The sequence below is a fragment of the Carassius auratus genome, chromosome 31, assembly GCF_003368295.1.
Source record: "Carassius auratus strain Wakin chromosome 31, ASM336829v1, whole genome shotgun sequence".
NCBI lineage: Eukaryota > Metazoa > Chordata > Actinopteri > Cypriniformes > Cyprinidae > Carassius > Carassius auratus.
The window spans coordinates 3,225,405-3,251,182 of record NC_039273.1 but is presented as its reverse complement, the minus strand read 5'-3'; the positions used below and the strand labels follow the sequence as shown (position 1 = coordinate 3,251,182).

Here is a 25,778-nt window from a genome sequence, read left to right as displayed (position 1 = left end):
TGAGCCAAATCATCACAAATAAAAGAACCAAAGACTTAAACTACTTCAGTCTGTGTGCATTGAATTTATTTAATACACAAGTTTCACAATTTGAGTTGATTTACTGAAATGAACTTTTCGACGACATTCTAATTTATTGAGATGCACCTGTATATTCAAATTGTATGGTTATTTTTTATTGCCATTAATTTATTCTAATTTAAATGTATTTAAAAAAAAATATGTTGCCGTTTTTAAAATGTGTTTTATACTACAGTACAAAGAATTTTAATTAAGAATAATAGGAATTAAAAAGTAAAATGTTAGTTATGTAAACAAACCACAGAAATCCCATATCAAAATATGTTTCTAAATAGACTTAATTTTCATTTTACAAAATATTATTTATATGTATATTTTCACTCAGTAAGTACATTTAATTCTGCATACACTCAGCAAGACAGATAAATTCTTGAGGTGTAAACAAAAAAAGCAAGAAATGGTTGTAATGAAACCGATATAGACACAAAGAGTGAGATTGCTGAGAAGTCTGAAGAGGTTGTTACTGGAGAAGTGCTTTTATTTGTGGACGACCCTGACAAATAAAAAATACACATTCACACACACACGAAACACACTGAGTGAAATAATAATAAAAAAAAAACTATTTGCACTGTAAACACTGATGAGTGGTACAGTGAGAGCCAAGAGATATTGCAGCCTTATGGAAAGACATATAAATACAATAATACTCAAGAATATTTAGAAAAGGAGAGCGCAAAACCATTCTGTTCAGAACTTACTCTCAAGAATACTCTCAATACATGAGAGAATAAATCTATGTGCGTTTGTTTGTGGTTGTATTCCAAACACTTGGTTTCGATGTAGGAAGCTCACAAACCGGTGGGGAAAGTCATGGAAAGACAGATAAAGGAGGGTGAGATGGCTCTCAGAGTCCGGCATCATTGTAGGTCGGGCTGGGAACCTTCAGGATGCTCTGGGCGTGTTCTTCCACCAGGGGGCGCCATTTCACTTCTCCAGTTAATAGCAGGTCCTCCCCATCCAGAGCATCGATGAACTGCATCTGTGTGAAGTAAAGAACATCCTTATCATCTCCAGGCCAGACTGGGGCTGGCTGCTATATAATGAAAGCATATTCTGACCAAAAAATTTATCTACCGGTATGTTCTCTGGACAAAGGCAATTTTTTCTTCTTCAGAGATGTCAGGAGGATTTATTATTGTTAACACAAAAAATTAAATGTAAAAATTAAAATAAGAAAACATATACGAACTACTAAAATGTCAACAACACAACAAAATTACAAATAAAAATGAAAAATATTTCAAAATATTAATAAAAACTATAATAGTCTCTCAATACTAAAATAAGTTTTGAGGGTTTGCATATTTGCCGTTTCATGACCAATTTGGTTTTCCTTAGTTGCTTTATGATTTAAATTGCATTGAAACCCCATTAAAAGATTTTAAAATGCATTCCAATACAATTATGCTTTGGAAGAGGACTTTTTGTACTTTAAGTCATGTAAAAAATGTCTAAACAGGATCAAATCTGTGGCAATAAATAGCAGCTTCCCATCATGAAAACTTGCCACAAGTGTGATACAAAGTAATACAGAAAAAAAAAACTACAACAACAACCAATAGCTGTGGTGTTTTATTTTGTAGATTGCTAAATTTGCTCCATCAATCCTAAAACTATGAATTTATGAAATAGAAGTGTGATCCAAAAGCAGAGGCTGAACATGATCGAGTCCAGGCTCAATTTACAACAGTGCTGTAAAAAGTCAGACCTCAATGAATTCACCCCCTAGTGTTTAAAACAGGCAAACTAATTCAAAGTGGACTATAGTGAAGACAGCTGTGTAATGAACGCAGGACCAGAGCAGTGTCCCGGGAACTAATTAAAAACTGATGAACACTCGACAACGGACAGTTTCAGAGTGGACCCACGCTTAAACCCAATGCTAAATGCAGAGATACAGTCATGGCCAAGAAAATTGACACCCTTGTTAAATATGATCAAAGAAGGCTGTGTAAATTAATCTGCATTGTTAATCCTTTTGTTCTTTTATATATATATATATATATATATATATATATATATATATATATATATATATATATATATATATATATAAAGTAATCACAAAAAGCTAACCTTTCATTGGATAATAGGAATTTAAAACGGGGGGAAATATAGTTATGAAATGATGAATGTTTTTCACAAATACATGTTGGACACAATTATTGGCACCCCTAGAAATTTTTATGAGTAAAATAGCTCTGAAGTATATTCCCATTCATATTCACAATTTTGAGCACTCCAGCATGATTATAAACATTTAATTATCTACACTGTAAAAAATTGCTGTAGTTTCTACAGCAAAATTTTACAGAATTTTACTGTATAAACATTTTACAAGATGCAGCTGTAATTCGCAATGCATTATGGGTAAAATAAGGTTTTACAGTTGTTAACAGTATATTTCCACGTCAACTGTAATTCATTTACAAGAAGCAGGTGTTTCCTACACTAATTTACTGTAGTGTGGCATTATGGGATTGCGCGCGCATCATTCAAATTCAGAAACCCAGCCGACTGGAGCAGCTCGAGAACGATTGAAGATAAGAGGCTTTATTCATAATTCCTGGTAAGTTCACTTACTTATACTTAAGAAATATAACCTTTTATATTTAAGTTAATCTATAAGCGATTTCATGTCACAATAGCCTCCTATCCTTTAGTGGCCTTGGTAACTTCTGTGCAGTAAACTGGGAATTGCTATCATAGCATAGTTACGCCAAATGTTCGTTTTTTGGAAGTAAAATGTTCTTATTGAGAGCATTTAAAAGTAGTGTTTACCTAATGCGAACGATTGTCATAGTAACTAACGTTACTATCTATCTAAATAACTGACGAACAGCAACATTTGAAATTTCACTCGTTTATATGTGTTCCACTATCCCATATTGACTCGACGCCTTACTATAATAAGTGAAAGACATCTTTATATGCCCGACTGGACAAGTTAGCCTGATTAAAAAAGAAAAGGGGAAAAAGACTGAGGAAGCATCGAAACGCGAGACTGATTCTGATTATATTAACGTTTCATTCAACATCAAAACAAGCTTAACAGAACACATAAACTCACAGAAAACACATGAGGTACGTTAAGTTAAATGTTCAACTGTTGAGTTTATTCATAACATATGATATAAGAAGCATCACAAGTGAGCTGTTTTGCTGAGTATCACGATTGCAAATACATAGTTCAATAAACAATTAGTTCACAAGTTACTTACTTTTTTAGACACAATATTAACTGTTGTTGTATTTCACCGACGAATATAGTTCCAAACAAAGACCAAAGCAAAACTATTTTGCTCATTCTCAAATCAAAACTCTCCAAACTTGAGCTAAATGATTCATCTTTTTGAACGGATCGGTTCAATAAATGACTCGATGCTTCAAGACTCTGAAGCTGATTTTATTAGGTAATATATTAATTATTTAAATAATTTGATAAACTTGTAATTTAGATTACATTTTATATTGAAATACTGCATTGTAGGTTACATTATTGCTTATATTTGTTCATTTCAGGTCCACCCAGTGGCTTTTGACTATTTGAGGGTCAGATGGTTGTGAATTCATACCTCAACATTGTGCGTCCCGGGACCAGGCATCTTTTGCACACATTAATTTTTTCAAAGGTAACAAGTTTTACTTAAGTAATTTCATTCGCGAAAAAGGTTACTTATTCAAAATGAAATGTAGTCATTCATCACTGTTAACTGTTAATGTCGTTCCAAACCCGTAAAAGCTATGTTCATCTTCAGAACACAATTTTAGATATTTCAGTTGAGAAGCGGGAGGCTTGCGTCTGTCCCACTGACTGCCAAACAATTAACAATGTCTAAGCCCAGAAAAGTATGAAAATAATCGTCAGAATAGTCCATCTGCCATCAGTGATTCAACTGTAATTTTACAAAGCTACAAGAATAATTTTTTTATGCAAAGAAAACAAAAAGAACAACTTTATTTAACAAAGTCATTATCATAGCTGTTTTCGTTCAAATCAAAGCGTAAATAAACGTAGAAAGCGTGTCCATGTGACCCAGCTGACACAGAACAGGCTATGTAGTGTGTGTCCAACAGATACTCTCCAAAAATGGCTCTACACTGACGCAGAGGAGACTAATTGTTGAATTAATTGTTATTTTTGTTTTCTTTGCACACAAAAAGTATTGTCGTCGCTTCATAACGTTACTGTTGAACCACAGATGGACTATTCTGATGATGTCTTTCTACTTTTCTGGGCCTTGACAGTGGTATTTACTGGAGAGAGTATGGGACAGTCACAATCTTCCCAGTTGCATTCAGAATATCTTAAATTGTGTTCCGAAGACGAACGAAGCTTTTACGTGTTTGGAACGACATGGAGGTAAGTGGTAAATGGCAAGATTTTCATTTTGGGGTGGAGTAACCTTTTAAGTACTGGTAAATGCTGATTGTATTGTATAAGTGGCATTTTGACATTTATTTTATTGAGCTAGTTTCATTTGATACATAACTTTATCCTGATGCTTTTGCTTGTTTTTATGTGCAGATGTTTTCTTTGAATCACTACACTCACTGGATACAAGACGGACACATGGAGGCAAAACAAGAAGGACAACCCTCATGTGTGTGTGCTCATCTCAGAAAGTTGATGGACTTTCAGTATGTATTTATTATACATAATAATTTATTATTATATAATTTATTATTATATAATTGTCTTTTGCAGGAATATTCTTAATTTAATAGAACATAAGCTCAAACAACAGAATTTGTGATTTAATGTTGATTCCAGCATTTTATTTGAATCCTTTTCTTTAAAACATTTTTTTTGTAATTTTTAAATGTTTAAAAAAATTATACAAATTCTGTTGAATGACCTTCATTTTTATAGAAATTTAATGTTCTACTCTGAATATGCCTTTTTTTAAACAGTTATTTGTGATGCTATGCTATTTTTATGATTAGATTTAACTGTTGAAAGACTGAAAATTTTATTTTACCAGAAAAAGCCTTGCGATGTCTTTCTGCCAGTTTTAATAAATACTTATTTGCATCATCGACTTGGTTTTCATTCATTTGTACATGTATTAAGATAGAGCTCATGATAATGCATTTATATCAGTATTTTATAGTTTACTGTTAAAATTATTCTTTAAAGCAGTTTCATTGTTAAATTATTACAACATCATATTGTATTTAGGGGTATTTACATGATTTTATTGGCAACTTTTGTTGCCAGCTAAATACTGTAATTTAATGAAATTACAAAAAAATGCTGTAAAATATATTTACAGGATTTTATTGGCAACTTTTTTGCCAGGTAAATACTGTACTTTAGTGAATTTACAAAATATTGCTGTAAAATAAACTACTTGTAAAATTCAATGTTACTGTAAAAAATACTACAAACTACTGTATTTCACATACAGCAATTAACTGTTATTTGCTTTGCAGTAATATCCTGTAATCCATTTTACAGCAATTAACATTTTTACAGGATTTTATTGGCAACTTTTTTGCCAGTAAAATCCTGTAAATTCTACAGTACATTTTTTACAGTGTACCCATGGCTTCCTGTTTCACAGAAATATAAAGAGGAGGGAAAACAAAGCCCAAATTCCCTTAATCATCAATCACAATTAGAAAAAAAAAAAAACAAGGAATATATTTCTGATGTGCAGCAAAAGATAATTGAGCTTCACAAATTGGTGAAGTGGCTTTAAGAAAAGAGCTAGAGCAGTGAACATTCCCATCTCCACCATCAGGGCAATAATGAAGAATTTCCAATCAACAGAAAATGTTATGAATCTGCCTGGAAGAGGACGTGTGACTATATCGTCTTAATGCACGATGAGAATGAGATTTTGAATGGCTAAAGACTCTCCAAGGATCACAGCTGGAGAATGACTGTATATGCATATCAAACCATCTTCCTTTGTATTTCACAGAATAAAATAAGTCACAGTGGTTTGGAATGACATGAGGTTGAGCAAATTTGCTTATTTGGGTTAAATATCCTGTCGTCCTTTTCATTTCCTAACTCAAACTCACATCTCAGCTCGGAAAAAAGTTGTCACGCTTTAAATGAGCCAGTGGAGCATTCTTAATGCTGCACGAGTTTAAAAACAGAAAGTCAAACACACACACACACACAAACACACAATGATGTCAGAGCTAGCGAGTGTTTGTTGAGAGCAATTAGCATTGAATAACGATGCAGTCAAGCACCGGCGCACATGCTTGCACACACACACGCGCGACTTCATCAGAAGAGGCCGCTGTAGCCATGGCGACGTGCCCCTCTCTGCTTCATGTGCTGCACCTGTGACTGTGTTTTCTTTTCCTTTCACCTTCTCACTCGCTCCAGCTCTCCTTCTGCCTCTCGCTCCATCCCGAGTTAAGCAGGCCCCTGACGCTCGGGGGCCAATGGATGACGCTTATTTGTTGTTTTTCTTTCTTTTCTCAGAATGCCTGCAGGAACGACACTGCTGTGCACAACACACACCTCGCACAAACTCTCTCTTTTGTAATAGATTCCTGTCCCGCACCTGTAATGAGCTCATGGCCTCAGCAGTGATGAAGAACCATCATCGTGTGCTTTGTTGAATGATGAAGACCACTTGATGGGGTCTTCAGATGAATAATCATGCATAGATAGATAATCACATCTTATTTTTGGATAATGGCCAGTAGACATTACAATATACTGTTTAATACAGGCCAATTTGTCAAATAAATAAATTAATAAAATTAATAAGAATTAAGCACTTACCACTAACTATGACAGTAGTAGGTTCTTGTAATCATGCGCTATATTACTATGAGAAAAAAACACATTATATATATTTTTTATACACATATTATATAACTTAAAAAGAACAATCATATTAAAATATTAAAAAGTAAATATAAAATTTAAAAAAGTCTATAAACATAATATATAAAAATAAATAAATAAATAACAAACGGAAATTAAATTAGTCATTAACAGATAATTTTAGACCCTGCAACCAGACACTAAAAAGTACAATAATGTCATACCTTGAGCAAAAAGTAAACACACACACATACATATACATAAATAAACAAACAAACATTAACCTTGATTTATAAAGGCTGTATAAAATATATATATTAAAAAGTTACTCCCTGTAAGTTCATGATACGTAATACATTAATTACATTGAATCTTGTAAAATGTTACCCATGAAACATTTGAATCTAACGACCAGAACAGTTCATTCTGCTCTATTCAAGGTCTTGCTGGAAAAGCCTATTGTTAGAAAAATCACTGACACACACTGGCGTGACAACACTGGCAGATCAACAGTTCCTGTTTGTATTTATGTCCGTGTCATGCAACTCTGGCCAGAGGGAAAGATGTGCGCTGGAGGAATCTCCAAACATTCACGCCAGTTATAATGCTCATGAATCATTACATGACATGGTAGAATCAGAAAACTGTATAAACTTTGCAAACACCTGAATTACAAAGGATTTAGAACTAGTAGTTGTTAGGATGTGTGTTTTTCAATGTGAGAGTCAGAGGAAGGGCTGCGTGATACACTGTATACTCATTAAATACACTACTGCTCAAAAAGATTTGTTTATGTTTTTGAGCGGCTCACTTAGACATTTACTAGATTAAAAATATAGTAGAACCATTACATTTCTGAAATATTAGATTTGATGAATAGAATGTTAAATAAACAACATTTATTTGAAACTGAAATTCATTACTAATATCTTGCTATGCATCCTTGCTGAATAAAAGTAACCTATTAAATTACAAAACTTTTGAACAGCAATGTAACATGTTTGTATAGTAACTTGAACATTAAAATTGAAATATACCCAAATGAATCAATTTGACTCTGAACTAATCAGAAATGAACTAAATAGATTCAGAATCAAATCCAGATATATGTATCTGAATCAGGAAATCTATACTAGCTCTCTGTCACAATTTTAAAATGATTAACTGTGCACCAAAAAACAGACCAAATGATTTGCTGCAAATGCCACTTTTTACAATTAAATCCCAGCAGTGATAATCGTAATCTGGATTATGTTTTTAATTAATTGTGCAGCTCTAGCATTCATATGATTGCGTCTGAAGCGGGGCTCGTGTAGGGGTGTAAGGGAAGGGAAAGCTCTGCACCAACACAAAGTAAATGCTGAACCCAATTAATGTGACATTATGGGATGGAGATGGGTGTGTTTGCTTGTTAAACACAGTGCCAGTGGATCTGAGTGACGGAGTGGGTGATGTGCAGCACTCCATTGTGTTTATGTATGTGAGGAGGTCGCGCTGTACAGTATATACACACACTTCTGTTTGCACAGGAGTAGAGAACTGGCTTCTGACCATCCACGCACACACTGACCTGTTTGCGGACGTATTCGACCATCAGCTCGAGCTGTCTGGGGTCTTCACACTGTCTGTTGAACACGTTTCTCCAGAGCGCCGCCGCAAGAACGCAATCGTCTGACAGTATTCCCTTAAACATTCAGAAGAGACACATGAGATGTGTTTACAGAGACACCAAAATCACTTTAACTCTTGACAGTTCTTGATTGACAATTATGATATGCAAAACTAGTACTGATCATAGTCAACAATTTTGGGCTTAACTGCTTACCTCATCATAACCAAAAAGTGCAGCGTAGAATGTCTCCGTCATCACCTTCATGCTCTCCTTTCTTTGAATGGCATCGATCTATGAAAGAGTTTACGAGAAACAATGAAATGCAATACAATATTCAGACCACTTCACCATAACTAGTGACATACTGAAACACTGGTCAGGCCAATTAATCAGAATTCACAATTTTCTGCCTTCATATTATTGGTATTGGACACTAACTTATTATTGTTTTGAATCTGTCAAAAAAAAAAAAACTTAAAATAATAATAAAAATAAAATAAAATAAAAAAAGAAATTATATATATATATATATATATATATATATATATAGATATATATATATATATATATATATATATATATATTTTTTTTTTTTTTTTTTTTTTTTTTATTAAAAAAATATATAATAATCAAAATAAAAGTTATTAGTTCTTAATTAAGCTCCTAACAGATATTTTTTAACCCTGAAACCAGCTACTGAAAAGTACAGTCATATCATAACTTAAGAAGAAAAAAAATATTCTTCTCTGTGACTTTTGTTTACTGTACAGCATTAAGGTCAAGTGAAACAATGAAGTAAAATACATTATTAACACAAGTTTGGACAGTAACTAACCAACTGAAATACTTGCCAGGACAATTAATCATAATTTACAACTTCCTGTTTTTAATATTATGAGTAATTTAATTCTGTTGGAATAGTTAAATAATTTCTATAGTCAAGAGGAATAAAAAATAAATAAAAATACATATATTAACAGATCACTTTATTTAGACCCTAAAATCAGCCATTGAAAAGCACAATCATATTATACCTTGAGTGAAAGAAAAAGTGAGTTTTGAGATTGTGACTTTTGTCTGTCATCATTTAGAATTAAAACATAATACTCGCACCACTTTGCCATAACTAGTAACAGATAAAATAAAATATATATAAAATAATAAAAAAATGAGAGGAGTGAGAGGAGATTCTCAGCTCCTCACAGTGTGACTTTTAATTTGTAAAGCATCATTTAGAAGCTATTAGGTGATGGATCTATTTGAGCCTCTGCCTAATACTGAGATCACAGTTATGCATTCAGTCAGCGCTGGAATAGTCCTTGGCATTAAATATCAAACATGTGGACGATAATGCAACAATCCTAACTCAGAAAACAAAAGCAGGACTGGATCTGACAAGAGAGGCCTGTCCAGGTGCTTCACTACATATGAATCTAAACACACAAACATATTCAAAACAAGTGTGTTTATTCTTAAGTCTTGTATGTCGGGTTTTGTGCATGCTTGGTGTGCGTCAGGTCACAGTGTGTGTGCTCGTGTGCGCACGGGGTAGAAAAGCACCTGTGCATAATTACACAGACCTGCAAATAATCAATCTCATCTGGCTGTGCTTTAACTCTTCTCTGCACGCTCGCTCTGCTTTGAGTTCCCTGCCCACAGCCAGAAACATTCAACACACTTAGTGAACTTTCATTCAGAGCAATGCTCTTTCGTTTTCAGAGAACACTACAAATTGATTCAGCTGAACAAATCTCGATTGCTTCAAATGACTTCTTCTGAACAGATCCTTTTGAGTGAATGATTCAAATATTCACTGAAATACTCAAAAGGACACTCACCAGTCTTCTACTACTGGTCACCAAATGGATCAGTGAACAATTCAGTTCAAGTGTCATTATTCAGCTTATACAGCTAATTGAGTACAATAACTGTGGATCTGGCAAAATGTATCAATTATGAAATGACTTCGAAGACAATAGTGGCATTGTTCAGATCAATCTAGCTGAATGTTGATTTGATTCAATTCAGTTCAATAAAGTTAATCAATTATGAAAAATGTAATTCAGTGATAAGCAGCTCTACAGAAGCCAACAGTGTTGTTTTTCAGCTCAATTCAGTTCAATGTTGATTTTTTTCAGTGCGACAAGTTTCAATGTTTCAAAATTCAGTTATGAAATGACTTCAATTTGAGCTACAGTTTTAGGCAGCTTTATAGAAGAAAATTGTGATATTATTTAGCTCTATTTAGTTATGAAACAACTGAAATATCAGCTGTTAATCATATCAAAATTACATTATTCAGTTCTATTTTGTTGAATGTTGATTCAATTCAGTTCAATAACTTAAATGTAAATCAATTATAAAACAAATACGATTCAGCTATAGACAGCTCTACAGAAGGCAATGATGTAGTTATTCAGCTCAAGTAAATATGTTTGTAACCACTACAGTAGTATGTACACACTAGTACTGTTGTTTACAAACTTGACTACATTTCTTTTCTCCTTTTATTTCCTTCCCGTCTTAAAGGGACAATAAGTAACTTTTTAGGTATTTTATTATCTAAAATCAATATTTTTATTCATAAATATGCCCTCAATGGTGTACAAATACCTATGCCAATGTTTAAACTAATCCTTGTAAATGAAGAATTTATTATCTTTATATACATGGGACGGGTAGGTCGACGGAGGCTTCCATGTAGTTCCGCCATCTTGCAAAACTAAAATAGCAGAGAGGGACAAAAAGTACTAAGCCAACGCGTTTCCAGAGCGCGTTTTCGGTCAGAGCCAGAAACGCAGGTGCAGAGCAGTGAGAGGCGCTTGAAACTGCACCGGCAAGTTTAAAAGTCTGGATTGCATTCTTATTATGGACCATACATATGCCGCACCACAGGAGAAGAAAACATCGTCGTCAAAACAGTCAAAAATAGAACGTAAAAGGAAACGTGACCGTAGATTACAGAAAACAAGAGTTAATGTCGGGGAAGCTTTTTCTAGGTGGAAAGAGCTAATGCTGGATAAAGATTTCAAAAGAGACGCTGAAGTGGCCAGTTTTCTTCTCGACAGGTAAGTCAGTGTTACAATCTATATTACAATATTTTTTTTATATCTAACAATGCACATTATTCAGAAAATATAACGAATAAAGAAGACATAACTACTAATTACAATATTTCATGTTTTCCACAGTCAGTAATTCATACTGTAACATTCGTTTGTTTGTTGTCATGTTGCAGTTTGTTTGAAATAACACACCTGTTCACCTGAAGGAAAACTCGACGAAGTGCTATTAGAAGACATCCTGTCAAAGCCTTTTGGTACATATCGCCTACCGTAGATGCAACGCGCATTTGAAAAAGCGAGGCGCTGGAGAGCAAAATTAGTTTGAATGCAAAATACAATTTCACCACTAGATGGGAGTAATTCCTACTTAGTGTCCCTTTAAATTTTTCCCTCCCTGTTTCCACCCTGATCTCCCCTCGCGTTCATCCATCTTCATCCTCCTTTCCCGTGTTGTGACGTAGGTTCCTAAAACCAGGCTGGGATATTTAATCAGTCTGAGGGACCAAAAACTGCTTGAGAGGCAGAATCTAGCTTCTATACCGCAAAATTAGTGTCATATCTCACTTCACTGTTATTACTACAGATTAGGAAACTCCAGAATCACACACACGATCGTGTGTGTAAAGGTAAAGTTCAAGGGGATCTGGTCTAACATGGCACAAATGACAAGTATTTTAGCTCAATTAGGCAAAGTAACCTAACCGTTGTGAGGATTGAGTGAGTGGGGGTCCTTTCATTTCCATCACAGTAACTGTATCCCGATCCAACGGGACGGACATGTTACGGACCTGCCAGACGTGCTGATTACACACAATTTTTTACAGCTTAAAAAATATTGCATTCAGGGCTGGGCCCAAAGGGAAATGCCTCCTCATTTCTGGCCTGTGAAAACAGACTTCCACATCAGGTCAAAGTGTGCACACATGTGCCTGTCTTCACAGAGCTGCTGTTCCCAGTGAATACAAGCGGTTTATATTAGGGGTTATTCCATTATGTAGCAAATTTGAGGGATATTTCAACCAAACTGACAATTCTGCCATTGTTTATTCACCAAAACCTGTTTGACTTTCTGTGGAACATAAAATATATTTTGAATAAAGTTGGGGTCCAAACAACATTGGACTTATTTTATTTCACTGCATGTATAAAACAAACTCCGAGACATTTTTCTAAATATTTTCACAGAAGAAAGCTTAAAACAACATTAGGGTTAGTTAATAAATATGAGAATTTTCATTTTTAGCAAACTGTCCCTTTAAGTTATTACATAATGAAATGATAATACCCCTAAACATTTAATATTACAAAAACTTTCTTTGATATTTTATTTAATATTTTTTTAAAGAAGAAAAATGTATTAAATTAAAACATAAATGTAAATACAAATAAATTAATTAATATATTAATTTTAAAACTGAAAACAATTTTTCCAGCTGAACTGAATTATTTTGCCAAATTAAACACTGCAAGTCAATAAGTAAATAGTAAAACTAACAATCTATGAATATTTTATTTGTTTAGGCATAATAACTCTAAACAAAGCAAAAATAAAAGGATAAAAATAACTGAATGAGCAAACAGTTATTTGTCTGGCCATACTGAATATGAAATTGCTGCATAATGTGACACACAAACAGCCAGTCAGAACATATTTGATGTTTAATATGCAGTTATGTGAACCAGAATAATGGGCCAATGAGATGTCAAGTGGGTGGAGCTAAACCGGAAAGTAGTTGACGAAAAAGCAATCAACAAAATTATGCTTGGTTAGCACATGTTAAGCTACAGTTAACGTCTTTAACTTTTAATTCAATTTAACTCCATAACCAAAAATACAATCCAAAATAATATATATATATATATATATAAAGAAAGACAGTGATGGAAAATTAGGTAACTTTTATACAGTGCCAATCGATGGCCGCTGCCAGGACAGAGGTCAAATATCTTTGTTCCCAAAAGAACTGGCAGCCAGAATGTGCCCGACGCCATGACCTCACTCACATCTCTTTCAAAATCATGTTGAACCAAAAGTTGAAAATCAAAAGTCAAACGGCTTTTCCATTTCACACACACTTAATTTGATATAATATATAAATGAGATCTGATCAGGAGAGTTGGCCATAATTCATGACTGAGCATGTTTATTTAAGCGTTCGTTTATGAGCCAATTGCAACTATAGAAATATATACATAAATGGACCAATAGGAGGAAATGAAGTCATTTGAAAAAGTCAGTACATTTTATAAATATATGTATATATATATATAAAAGAAAATAAAAACCCATGGACTACAATAGTCCATAAGGAACTCAATATTTAAATATTGAGATAAAATATATAACAAGCGCTCATTTCCACCCTCAATATCACGACCGAGGTGAGACCCTTGAGCAAGGCACCGTATCTAAGTGCAACTTATAACATCCAAGTGAAAGATATAACACCAACATTTCACAAGTTCACGCTTACATATAATTAGCCGGTATGGAATGCGTATTTGGTGTGCTGTCCGGGGAAGGGCTCCGAGCTCGGGAATGGCCCGAACCTAAAGTACCACCACTTCCCCGTCTATTTATAAAGTGAACTAGAAGTGAGGAGATGGGGTGGAGGAGGGATGCTGATAAACTGTCAATGGATAGAGGTAAGTCAGCGATATTTATACTGTGGGATTGATTACTAGATTGTGGTCCACCTGTGTTGATTAGCTCTCGAATCTTGTTACTACATGTCAAAAAAAAAAAAAAAACAGATTCACTGAGTTGGAAAAAGGATAACCCCCCTCCTAAAAATAACTTGTAAACGCAACCAAATGTCGCTAATCACTGTTATTTGGCTTTCAACTATGGTCATTTTGATTTGTTCAGCATGAAAAGAGCTTTTTTGGAGTAATTCAGTCCTTGGTAGTGCAACTGAAGCAAACAATCAACTATGGTTGGCAAGTTAGGGTGTAACGATTAACCTCAAGCCGGAAAATCGATTCAAATATGTGATGATCCAAATCGGCTGAGATGTTAAACAAATCTTGATTCAATTAGTGGTAGAAGTTTATATGAATGCTGGTCTGAAGGGAACTTTTTAGAAAAGTTAGATTGTATTTTTTTCTGTAAAATACATATTAAAGTTCATAAGTGCAGCGCTGCATTGTTTACAGCGGAAACCAAAGAAACGGTTTAAGTGCCACCTGGTGGCAGAGAGTGAATCTGCATCTCATTCAGCTTTGCTGTTTTTTTTTCCCATAAAGATATTTTTATGCATAGTTTCGACGCACCGCCACAGAAACAAGAATATGATGCCTTCTAACATAACGTTGGCATTAAACTCAGGTAGTGCGGGCTCGTTTAAAATATTGCACATATATAGGCCGTTCAGATTACTTGTTAAATGCAATGAAATACCTTATATCTGCAGACTATGTACATCTGTTTGTGGATAGAGATTTGTAACAGACCAAACTATGTATTTTGCATGCATCACATTATAGTGTGATATATCACTTAACTTATAACGCACACAATATGGATTAGTTCGTTCTGCCGCCTTGTTATTATTTTGTCTTTATTTGTAACGCCAAGAAATAGTTAATCTCTCACGAATGACAAAATCGCATTGCCATGTACCAGCCTTCAAATGTGTGGAACACCAACTCCTCGTTTTCTATCCCTTTCATTTCATGGATTTAACGAGTCAAAGTGTTAACATTTCTTCACTTGACTACAGGCTCTAATCCTCTTTTGTGTGTGTGTGTGTGTGTGTGAAATGCGGTGCTGAAGTGAAATAGCTGGGCAGTTTGATAACCGAATTATAATAGGCCGTCTAATAAAAATAAGTTATTATTATTATAATTTAATACATTAATAGGAGAATGAGCCTAATATCATCTTGACTATTGACAGAGACATATGTTATCGTCGATATCTCTGACTATCGTCTATCGACACAACCCTAATATATATATATATATATATTATATTATTTTGGTCACACAATTTTGTTAGAAATAATAATAATAATAATAATAATAATATATTCTGGGGTGGTTCACTGTTTTTCCTGTCAGTATTGCTATTAACATTCTCTAATAACCAAGTTGGTGAGTAAATTAAATCTTAAAGATGCTGATGAACAATTAATACATTGCACATGATTCTTTTCATTTGACCTATTAATAATTTATGTCATGAACCAGAACACCACATTTATGGTCTCTACATGGGTACACTGAGGTTTCGTTTTTTTTTTTTTTTAAAGGGACACAAAATTAGTTTGACATTCCTAGCTAGGGGAGCCCAAATTTCATCTGGCCTTTAATTTTAGACTTATTATTAATATACTCACTGCAATACCAATATTATAAGTTAGTAAAATCTTACTGGCTGAGCAGAGCATCTGAAAAACTAGAGGATTATATTAAAAGTCCTCATGAGAAAATTGAGATTTTTGATTTATGGGCTCTGAGAGAGGGGGAAAGTGACATTATGGAAAAAGTCATTGCACAGTGTGCCACAAGAGAGGTGCTGAGTTCATTAAATACAAACACACAAATACGGACATTTAAAGCATTTTTAAGTGCACTTATTTTACTCCAGTGCTCACCGTTTTTCCTCACACACAAGTCTCATTAAGGCTTCTTACTCAGTAAGATAGGAAGAAAGGTCATATCACATTAAAAAGTATTTTCACACTATACTTAACCAAGGTTAATGTCAACTGTCAAACCTAGTCCAATCATTTCTACTTTATGGTTCTTTCATTGTGCTTTTACATCATTCTTGATACTTCAACTTAAGTCCCCAGTTAAAATTCAGTGTAATTGTAGGGAGGATTCAACCAGCACACCAATAAAAACATCTTTACTTTTGTGTTCCACAGAAGAATTATAGTCATGCATGTTTGGAATGACATAAATGATGAGAATGTTCATAATTCATGAACTATTGCTATAAAACGTGTGTCTCAAACCCTCTAATGGTACGCGTTTTGGATGTCTCCCTAATCTGACACATCCATTTCAAGTCTTGGAGTCGCTACTAAAGAGCTGATGAGTTGAATCAGGTGTGTTTGATTAGGGAGACGTACAAAATATGCAGTGCTTCTGGCACACCAGGACCAGGGTTGGGAAACACTGCTTTAAGACAAACAGACTGTACAGGCTGACAGTTTCACAGATGGACGAGAAATTATACATCTAGACGCATGTACTTGTGGTCATCATATTGCATCAACTGCATATTATCAAAATCAGCTTGTTAATTAGTTGCCTGGGGCATGTAGTCAATTGTAATTTTTTTTCAATATGATTTGAGAATTTGTGTTTTTTTAATATGTTCAAAGAAGTTAAAGTAGATGGAGTGCACCAGATTAGAGAAAAATGCAGGTGTTTTAAGACATTTAATAGTAGTTACACTATTTGTACATTTAAAAAGTATCTTAAAAAAACGTAAAAAAATAAAATAAAAAAAAACACTGCCCTCATGTCAGGACATTACAAAAAGAAAAAAAAAACTATAAAAATCTAACACACACACACACACCAAAGATGTCCATATTAACATGTTAAGGTTTAGAAACAGTGCTTAATAGTATAAATAATTGTATTCATTTATTTATTTTTAAATAAACTGTGTAAAAGTTAAGTAGCTCACTGTCAGGATACAAATTAAAAGCATCAGCTCTAAAAATATATGTAAAAAGCCTTTATAAAGTAGTTGACTAGTCACTACCCAGGCTTAATTGCTAACCTCTAAAAATGACTTAAGGAATAAAATAAAATAAAATAAAATGTTACGAATATTGTTGTCTCTTTGACAATTAGTTTTTTTTCTGTTTGTAAACTGCTTTGGATAAATGCTTAAATGTAACGCAAAAAGTCATATGTCCATTTGAACATGCATTAACAAACAAGGATTTTATTTTGCTAACTATCTAACAGCTTGCTTACCAGGAAATTTTAAGGTTTTGGTTTAGATCTCTCTCAGAGAACAAAGCTTTCTCTATTCTAAGCTATTAAGCGTGAATAAAATACTTGACACCTCAAAACTGCTTATACTCTACCTGACAGTCAAAAGAAATCTGTCGACGGCTGGTTCGCGTCCAGCCATCGCATGTTCTGGTATATCCATAAGGTCGCGGTGACTGATTAGCCGCCGCTGGTTTGATCTGGTTCATGTTAACTAGTTCACAGCGTTATGCAATACATGACCCAGGCCACTGCTATATGTTATACATTATATATATTTGACATGCACAGATCTTGACCGAGTTGTGCTAGTTTTTTAAAGCAATACGAATTCAGTTGTACTATTAAGATTAAGACGGAAGGTAGAGATGGGGGGGATGTAAAAAAAAAAAAAGTGTGGGGAAAGAGGGAGATTTCTGTTTTCACAGCTGGGCTGAAGTCTTGTTCCCACCCTTTCTGACAGAAGTTCCCCTAAGGCGCCTTGCATTGGCTTCCTCTCAAACACACACACACACACACACGCATATATATGTGCACTCTCTGCACAGCAGAAGCATGTCATCTTTACTGACCTCGCAGAGATTTAAACACCTTTTGCTACTCTGCTGGACAGCGATCGGCTCCAAATGCCTCCACATTCTGTAGAGCATAGTAATTACATCCTAAAACCTGTGTGTGTGTGTGTGTGTGTGTGTGTGTAAGGCAGTATTTTAGTGTATTTCAACATTTTTCAACATATCCAAACAACAGACCTGATCATCAGTCATGCTACAACATTTGGCGGAGAAGCTATCTGTTGTATAAAAAGCATAAAGTACTTAGTACTAGATTCATGAGGCTCTGATCTCAAACAGCATTTGAACATTGTCTGAAAAATGTCTGAATGTCACACATATCAAAACCTGGCATCAAGAAACAAATGGCGCAGGATCTTTTATATATATAGATTTCTTTTATTTTCTTTTATTTATTTTTTCAACAGACCCTGCAGTAGAGGTCTTCATGGGCCCACTCAGATCTGAAAACATGAGGTTTGACCGGAGACTGAGAACCTGACCGAGCTCATGTCTAAATCTTTGTTGAGTGCTTCAGACACTTATTAGTGGCCTTGGATCTAAAATACACTAACATGCTTGTGATCTAATTTTTTTTTTTTAATGGTCAAGCAAGCATTGTTAACGGTCAGAAATGATCTCAAGATGCCCAAATAGCAAACAGACAGATGACAGATTATCAATATTGTGGAAGGCAAAACACAAAAAGCATAAAACACTAATGGCAAGGTTTCTCAAAAGAGGCAGTTGAATCTATTTACTCCCATAATCTTGCTCCTCTGCTCCACGTCCTCCCACATGGAGTGGACGATGTAACGGCACATGTACTTCCCAGCTCTGCCTTCCTGCCGCATCCGGATCAGACACATCCTGCCAGAGCAAAGGAGAGCAGAACTCTGACTCAAGATTGTGTTACGCTGTGCTTTGTCAGGATCTGTGTAGCCAGCAAACTTAAGAGATCAAGCTAGACAACACTCTCAGCATCTGTGGCCAGATACTGTGTCATGGACTCGCATTGTTTGCACCTATTTTTACATTTCCAAACTACTCCTTAATGAATACTGTAGGCGATAAGGCGTGTGTGTGCGTGTATGTATGAATTAACTACTGGTGAGTTTGACCGAGTCCAGACTGAGTTTTCCCAGTCCATGTTTCTCTGCACAAACACAGTAAATCATCATGCAGACGCATGGCTGCACACGCAAGCACTATGTGCCTTTAGCTGGAAGTGTACAGAGAGTTGGCACCAAACCATCATCATTAATCATTAGTCTCATTCTGATAATATCACATATTCACTTGTTCTTCATGAGGTCAGCCAATCCTGATCATCTGTGCATTAGCATAGCTGACATTGGTGAGGATGATGATGGATTTCAAAAATGAATTAAATACTTCAATGACATTTGTAGCAAAATCCATACTGGATTAAAAATTTTATAGAATTATTAATTACATAATTAAATCATGGCATTTGTAGTAATTTCAACAATTTAAATTTTCTAAATAACTTTGTCCAATTTTAAACAAATGTAGAATGACACAAAACTAAGATTTATATATATATAAATATATATTATATAAATATATATATATACATAAAAGATCTACACTTCTAGATGACTAATCAATTAAGCCAAATCTATAGAGAAAGTAAAAAATAATAATAATAAATAAATAAATAAATAAAATCCATCTGGATATGGAAAATTTTTAAACAAAAGAAAAATTAAATAAAATTAGGAAAATATCGCAGAATAACAAAAAAAGTCCAAATGTAATTAAGAAAATGCACAATTTTCCCCAAATATTATAGAGTAAAAAATTAAAGTAAAAAAAAACAAAACATGTTTTATTGTGATTGATTAAAACCACAAACGCACAAAGTGATGCAATCTCTGTTGAAAAACAATCCAAAAGCTGATTTGATAATTTCAAAGAGCATCATTGCACTCAGAATGAAAAGGTCTATTCAAACACCTTTTGCAATCCAATTAGTAGATGAATATTAATCAACTCAATGCTTTACATGAATAACCAATCCAGGATTTGGAATTTGAATGACCCAATGTCACAACACTGTGTCCAAAACTCACCAAACGTGGAGCTGTGCCACCAAGAACCAGGAGTTAAGCGTGTCAGGGAGAGAGCACTCTGGGAGAAAGAGAGGGAGTACAGGACAGCATAAAGGAGAAGGAGAAAACACATATAGCCAAACCAATGCAAACTTGGGCTCCGATTCCAAAACCGCTATTGCCTTTACACCTGTTTTTTTCCTCAGCTAAAGAAAACAACATAACACAGCTGTAAAGTGCCACATAAATATTTCAGGTGCTGCTGAAAAGGTCCTTTTATGCTCACTTCAATGTTTCAGATAAAGTAAGGGGTGTTTAGGATTCTTCAAAAAAATTAAATGAGCATGGCCATAACAAGGTCTGAGATTAAAAAAAACATAATATAATTAAGGACCAAAAACACTTACTTTCAAAAAATTGGTCATAGTTGATTCTTTCTACACAGCATGTGTACATGCGCAAGGCAGCTATCTTAATTTTCTGCAAGAGAAGAGAGACATTTGTGGCACACATGATCAAAAAGCCACTCAATCCGGTGTGATCAAAAGCAGAATCTGATGAAATTGACACCACAGTGTTCACATTTACATCCAGTTTACTGAGACAAACATGTGCCCCAAAATGAAGCTGACATGCTGAAGTTTTAGACCGCCATGATGCTGATGACTCTGACATGGAAGTCATCTCAGATTTCACAAAGTGTGGCCTCTGCTTTTGAAAACACAAAACAGGTAGCAGTATGAGATGAAGTCATCATTCCAGCACCACAACGTGACAGTGTCAACTTCGTCGAGCTGTTGAATGGGGTGTGGAGGCGGGAAATACAACTTAAGAGGGTACCAGTAAACTGCAGATGCAAAACATCAGGTTGATGACCCCAAATTTTAAATAAATAAATAATAATAGTATTTTAATATTGTATAAATAGCATAAAAATAAGTGTATTTTTGCATACCCTTAATAACAAAAATAAAAATAAATGTAAAATATTTTTTTAAATAAATAAAAACAGATCTTTTAAAGCCATTAAATTTTCTTTCCATTGTGACATTTGCATAATTAAACAAAAATTGCAACCAAATTCTCACGGTGGTGAAACTCAATATATTCATATTATATTGCAGTAATGCAAAAAAAAATGTACATTGTGGTAATGAGATCAATAAGATTTAATTAGGAACTCAATTATCACAATAATGAAGTAAAAATCCAAATATATATATATATGGCCTAGTGGTTAGAGAGTTTGACTCCTAATCCTAAGGTTGTGGGTTTAAGTCTTGTGCCGGCAACACCATGACTTAGGTGCCCTTGAGCAAGGCACTGAACCTGAATTATATATATATATATATATATATATATATATATATATATATATATATATATATATATATATATATATATATATATATATATATATATATATATAAAATGCAACATGACATTTTATGAGAAACTGTGATCAGATTGGGGACATCAAATATAAAAAGGTCACTATTTAAAAGAAAATCATTTATCAACACTAGATGAGATTGTTTCTTTACCCATTTGTTGTATTTGAGGGGACCGGTGAAGCCTATGGCCTCAATCAGTTTGGTGAAGGCTCCCACCTCTTCTTCTGTGGTCTGTAGTGTCTCTTTAACAGTATGCAGCTTGTAACAGAATATGGAAACATATCTGACCTTAGAGTTATGGAAAATGCTGATATATCATATACAGTTTAAGGAGGAAATGAGAAGATATATTTCTCAACTTAAGACTTGACCTTCAGAATTTCTGAATCAGAAATGAAATTATTTTTGAGGAAAAATATTAGTTTTACATTTATTTGAAGCTAAAAGTAGGCAACACTTTTATTACATTTTATTATTCCTAGATATACCTAGATAAAAATAATTTAAATTCTATGGCCTAAGAAAGTTTTCAGAGAACAAAAATAAGACAGTATTCCTCATAGACGAATGGAAAGGGATCGGAAAAAGCATCCCACACACCTCTCGTGTGTAGTGAAGGGCTATGCGCGGTGAGTGATTGGAGACGCCAGCATCCACGTCCGCTGTTATCCGGCAAAATACCAAATCTGACAACTGATTTCCAATCTTGCTTGAAAGATAGAGGCGGTTCCAACTCTTGATTATCCCTTAATTGGTCATAACATGCCTAATAAACCAACTGACCAAGAAGAATAAAAGTATGCAAATGTTATAAATGTCAATAGTTACAAACTAACATATGAATCAATTTCAAAATAATTATTGCACAATGCACTGACAATAGCACTAATAATTAATAGATGCACTTACTCCTAAGAGGTCAATATATTAATTTACTTTTCTGTTTACCTGGGAAAAAATCACAACCGGTTACAAATATGTGACTTATAATTTAGAGTAGACCAGATAAGATAACTAAAAAAAAAGGCCTGTGCTATAATCACATACTTCAATATTGTTAAAGGGTTACACACAAAAATTCTGTCATCATTTGCTCTAACAGTTAATGGTAAAATAATATTTATAGCAAGTCAATGGGGACCATCTACTGTTCAGTTACCCACATTGTTCAAAATATCTACTTTTGTGTTCAGCAGAAGAAAAAAATGCATACAGGTCTGTAATAGATTGACAGTCAGTAAATTATGACAGATTTTTCATTTTTGGGTGTACTATAAATTTAAAAGAATATTATAATATGTCCAAAATAACATTGTATTTGTTTGTATTTGACATTTTACAAAATGTAGTTTATTTAGATGTTTCTTTTCTAAGTAAAAAATAACGACTGTCGTGCATTTTTGCCATGACTTACGGAAGACCCACTTAAATATCATACATTCAAAATCTCATATTAAGAACAAGAATCATCAGATTGTTTTTAAAAGACTCTCTTTAAAGATCACAGTGCCCCCCCCCCCCCAAAAAAAACTTATGAACTGTAATTTTTTTTATCTTTACAGTAATTTAAAATAGAATTAAATTGGCGCACATGTAAAAGTACCAAAAACACTTGGGCGCTTTGAAAGAAGGGATGTTTTTATAGCACAGAGCAGATGAAGTAATATTTGAGTTGTCTTTGTGTCACTTTCAGAGTGACTGCTTATGCTAGGTGAGAGGTTCTTCCTCATACAGTAGCTGTGCATAGAGTTTTCACTTAAATGTCACAAGTCCCTCTGTCTCTACACTCCACACTCAGGAATGAGAATGTCACCATTATTACCAGTGATATATCTGTTAAGCTTTCACTGCTGCACTTATGCCTTCGGGAAACAGGAGAAGGTGAGAGGGGCCATACAACATGGTAGTATTATAGCTGGCCCCTTAAGGAACTCCTGAATGTTGTTCATCCCTATGTCACCCACCTCTGAAAAAACAAGCAAGCAGTTTGGTGAAGTCATTCGGGACAGGGATGTGTGTGAGTATAGTTTGTTTAAGACCTATAACCAGTATACAGTTCATTATGAAAGAATTGCTTCACTCAAGGTCATATCAGCAAGCTTTTGAAGCCTGTTTATGCCTCGGAGTAAAATAAATAAATAAATAAATAAGAAAGAAAGTAATTGTACTTTATTTCTTGTAACTGCAATTTTATATATCAAATGTGAACTTGTATCACAATCACACATTTGCAACTTAATTTCTTACATTTAAAACTTTTTTTCTCATAATTCCAACTATATTTCAGTTATGACATACTATCTTTCAATGCTACTTGAAAGAAATCTCACAATGTAACAATTTCAAAAGTTGTGACTTTGTATCTCATCACTGCAACTTAATCCTACATTTGCATCTCATTTCTCATTATCTATTTCTAACCTTTTTAACTTAATTATTGCATTGACTTTATTTCACATGATTATATCTCACTTTTGTGACTTCATATCTCAATTTCTCCAAATGTGACACAACTGTAACTTAATCTTATGTTTGCATCTTTATTTCGCATAGTTGTGAATATTTCTCATTATTTTGACTTTAATTATTGCATTTGAGACTTTATCTTATAATTATGACTATTTTTAATTTATGAGTAGGCCTATTTATTGCATATGCAACTTTATATCTCACAGTTGTGACTTTATATCTCTATATAACTGAAACAATCATGTTTGTGACTTTATTTTTCATAATAGCATTTTTCTCACATTTGCAACTTAATTTCTTATATTGCAACTTTGTTTCTCATAATTGTGACTATTTCTAATGTTAAGAACTTTCTTGCACATGTGACTTTTTATCACGCAATTGCAATTTAATCTTACATATTCAGCTTTATCTCCCATCTGCATCTTTTTTTCTCTTGTGACTTTGTATCTCAAAATGTGAATTTGTATCTAACAGTTGTGACAGTCACATATTTTGGCTTAATTTCTCACATTTGAGACTTTATTGATTTTTGACTTTTTTCATTCATCTCATAGCTAAATTAGGGCAAAAAATATTGGCTTCCATGATGCATTTCAAAACAGAAGATTTTCTTCACAAATTTTATTGTAAATCTGAGTCTGATATTTATTCATTTACAATAACATGAGTAGTGAGGGATAGTTCACACAGAAAGTTTAACTAATTTATCCATGAATTGCTCACCTGGATTCACATTTCTCTCACAGATACACTGCTATACCTTAACCTCTCTCAACCCATTGATTCCTTGAGAGGGTTCATTTTAAACTCAGTTTGACTCAATGAGAACATTTTTTCTTTCTGAAAACAAAACAGCCTTTTTCTTTAAGTGAAGTGAGGGGTCCTCTCTCCAGCATGTTCGGATTAATAAGGAGTGATTGATGAAGACAGGAGAGGAAACATTCGATTCCTGCTCCGCTCCCATTCCTGTGAGAAAGACCTTGGGAAAGAGAGCTATAAATAAGGAGTGTTGGTCCATGTGCAACAACCATCTTGCTTAGGCACACTGCATGTGTGTGTGTGTGTGTGTGTGTGTGTGTGTGTGAGAGAGAGAGAGAGAGAGAGAGAGAGAGAGAGAGAGAGAGAGAGAGAGAGAGAGAGAGAGTCGTAGTGTGTCAAGTGTGTGTGCACGCTGTTGTTATGTCAATTTGGCATGAAAGACAGACCGGCGACAAGGTTTGGAAACAAGGCAAGGAAAATATTGACCAATCATGCACAGCAAAAAGTCAATACATAAGCTTCAAATGTGCTCTTTTTTGCATGATTAGTCCATTACTCAAACATTCACAATAATGCAATGAGTTCAGTGAGTTTAAGTATGTAAAACAGGCTAATATATTCTGGATACGTTTTTACCTATACATGTATATATTTCTTTCTCCAGTATTTAACTCCTGAATCACCTAGAAATGCATCATTTGGGCTATAAGGTTTGCAGAAATATGTAAATATATGATATCTACAGTTACAAGCTAGAAAAGCATAAAAAGCATGCTGCTACAGCTTGGTTCGCTTTAAGGGAACATCATAGTTTCACAAATGTTGCATTGTCCTAAGTGTACATCGATTTTTTTTTTTTACTCGACTGAAATACTTGTCTATGAATGAGATTTTTATTGTAGTTATCTTGAAACCCTGAAGTCAAAATCAACAACAAAGAATCGTGTTTTGTCATCTGAGATAATGAAATTGGCAGATAAAACTGTGACCTTCTCCATAAAGT

The 25,778-nt window shown here is 34.1% G+C and overlaps 1 protein-coding gene across 1 annotated transcript in view; it reads right to left on the bottom strand.

The window, feature by feature from the left end:
• Nucleotides 1–530: 530 nt before the first annotated feature.
• LOC113051163 (ubiquinol-cytochrome-c reductase complex assembly factor 1-like) overlaps nt 531–25,778 on the bottom strand; it is a 37,999-nt gene continuing 12,751 nt past the window's right edge. Inside the window, exons 3-10 of the mRNA XM_026214755.1 lie at nt 23,509–23,510; nt 21,695–21,851; nt 20,558–20,630; nt 20,172–20,229; nt 18,837–18,945; nt 8,709–8,786; nt 8,454–8,567; nt 531–1,063 (exon numbers count right to left, since the gene is read on the bottom strand). Of these exons, the coding sequence (XP_026070540.1) occupies nt 929–1,063; nt 8,454–8,567; nt 8,709–8,786; nt 18,837–18,945; nt 20,172–20,229; nt 20,558–20,630; nt 21,695–21,851; nt 23,509–23,510 (726 nt within the window). The 3' untranslated portion in view covers nt 531–928. The remainder of the gene's footprint in view (nt 1,064–8,453; nt 8,568–8,708; nt 8,787–18,836; nt 18,946–20,171; nt 20,230–20,557; nt 20,631–21,694; nt 21,852–23,508; nt 23,511–25,778) is intronic.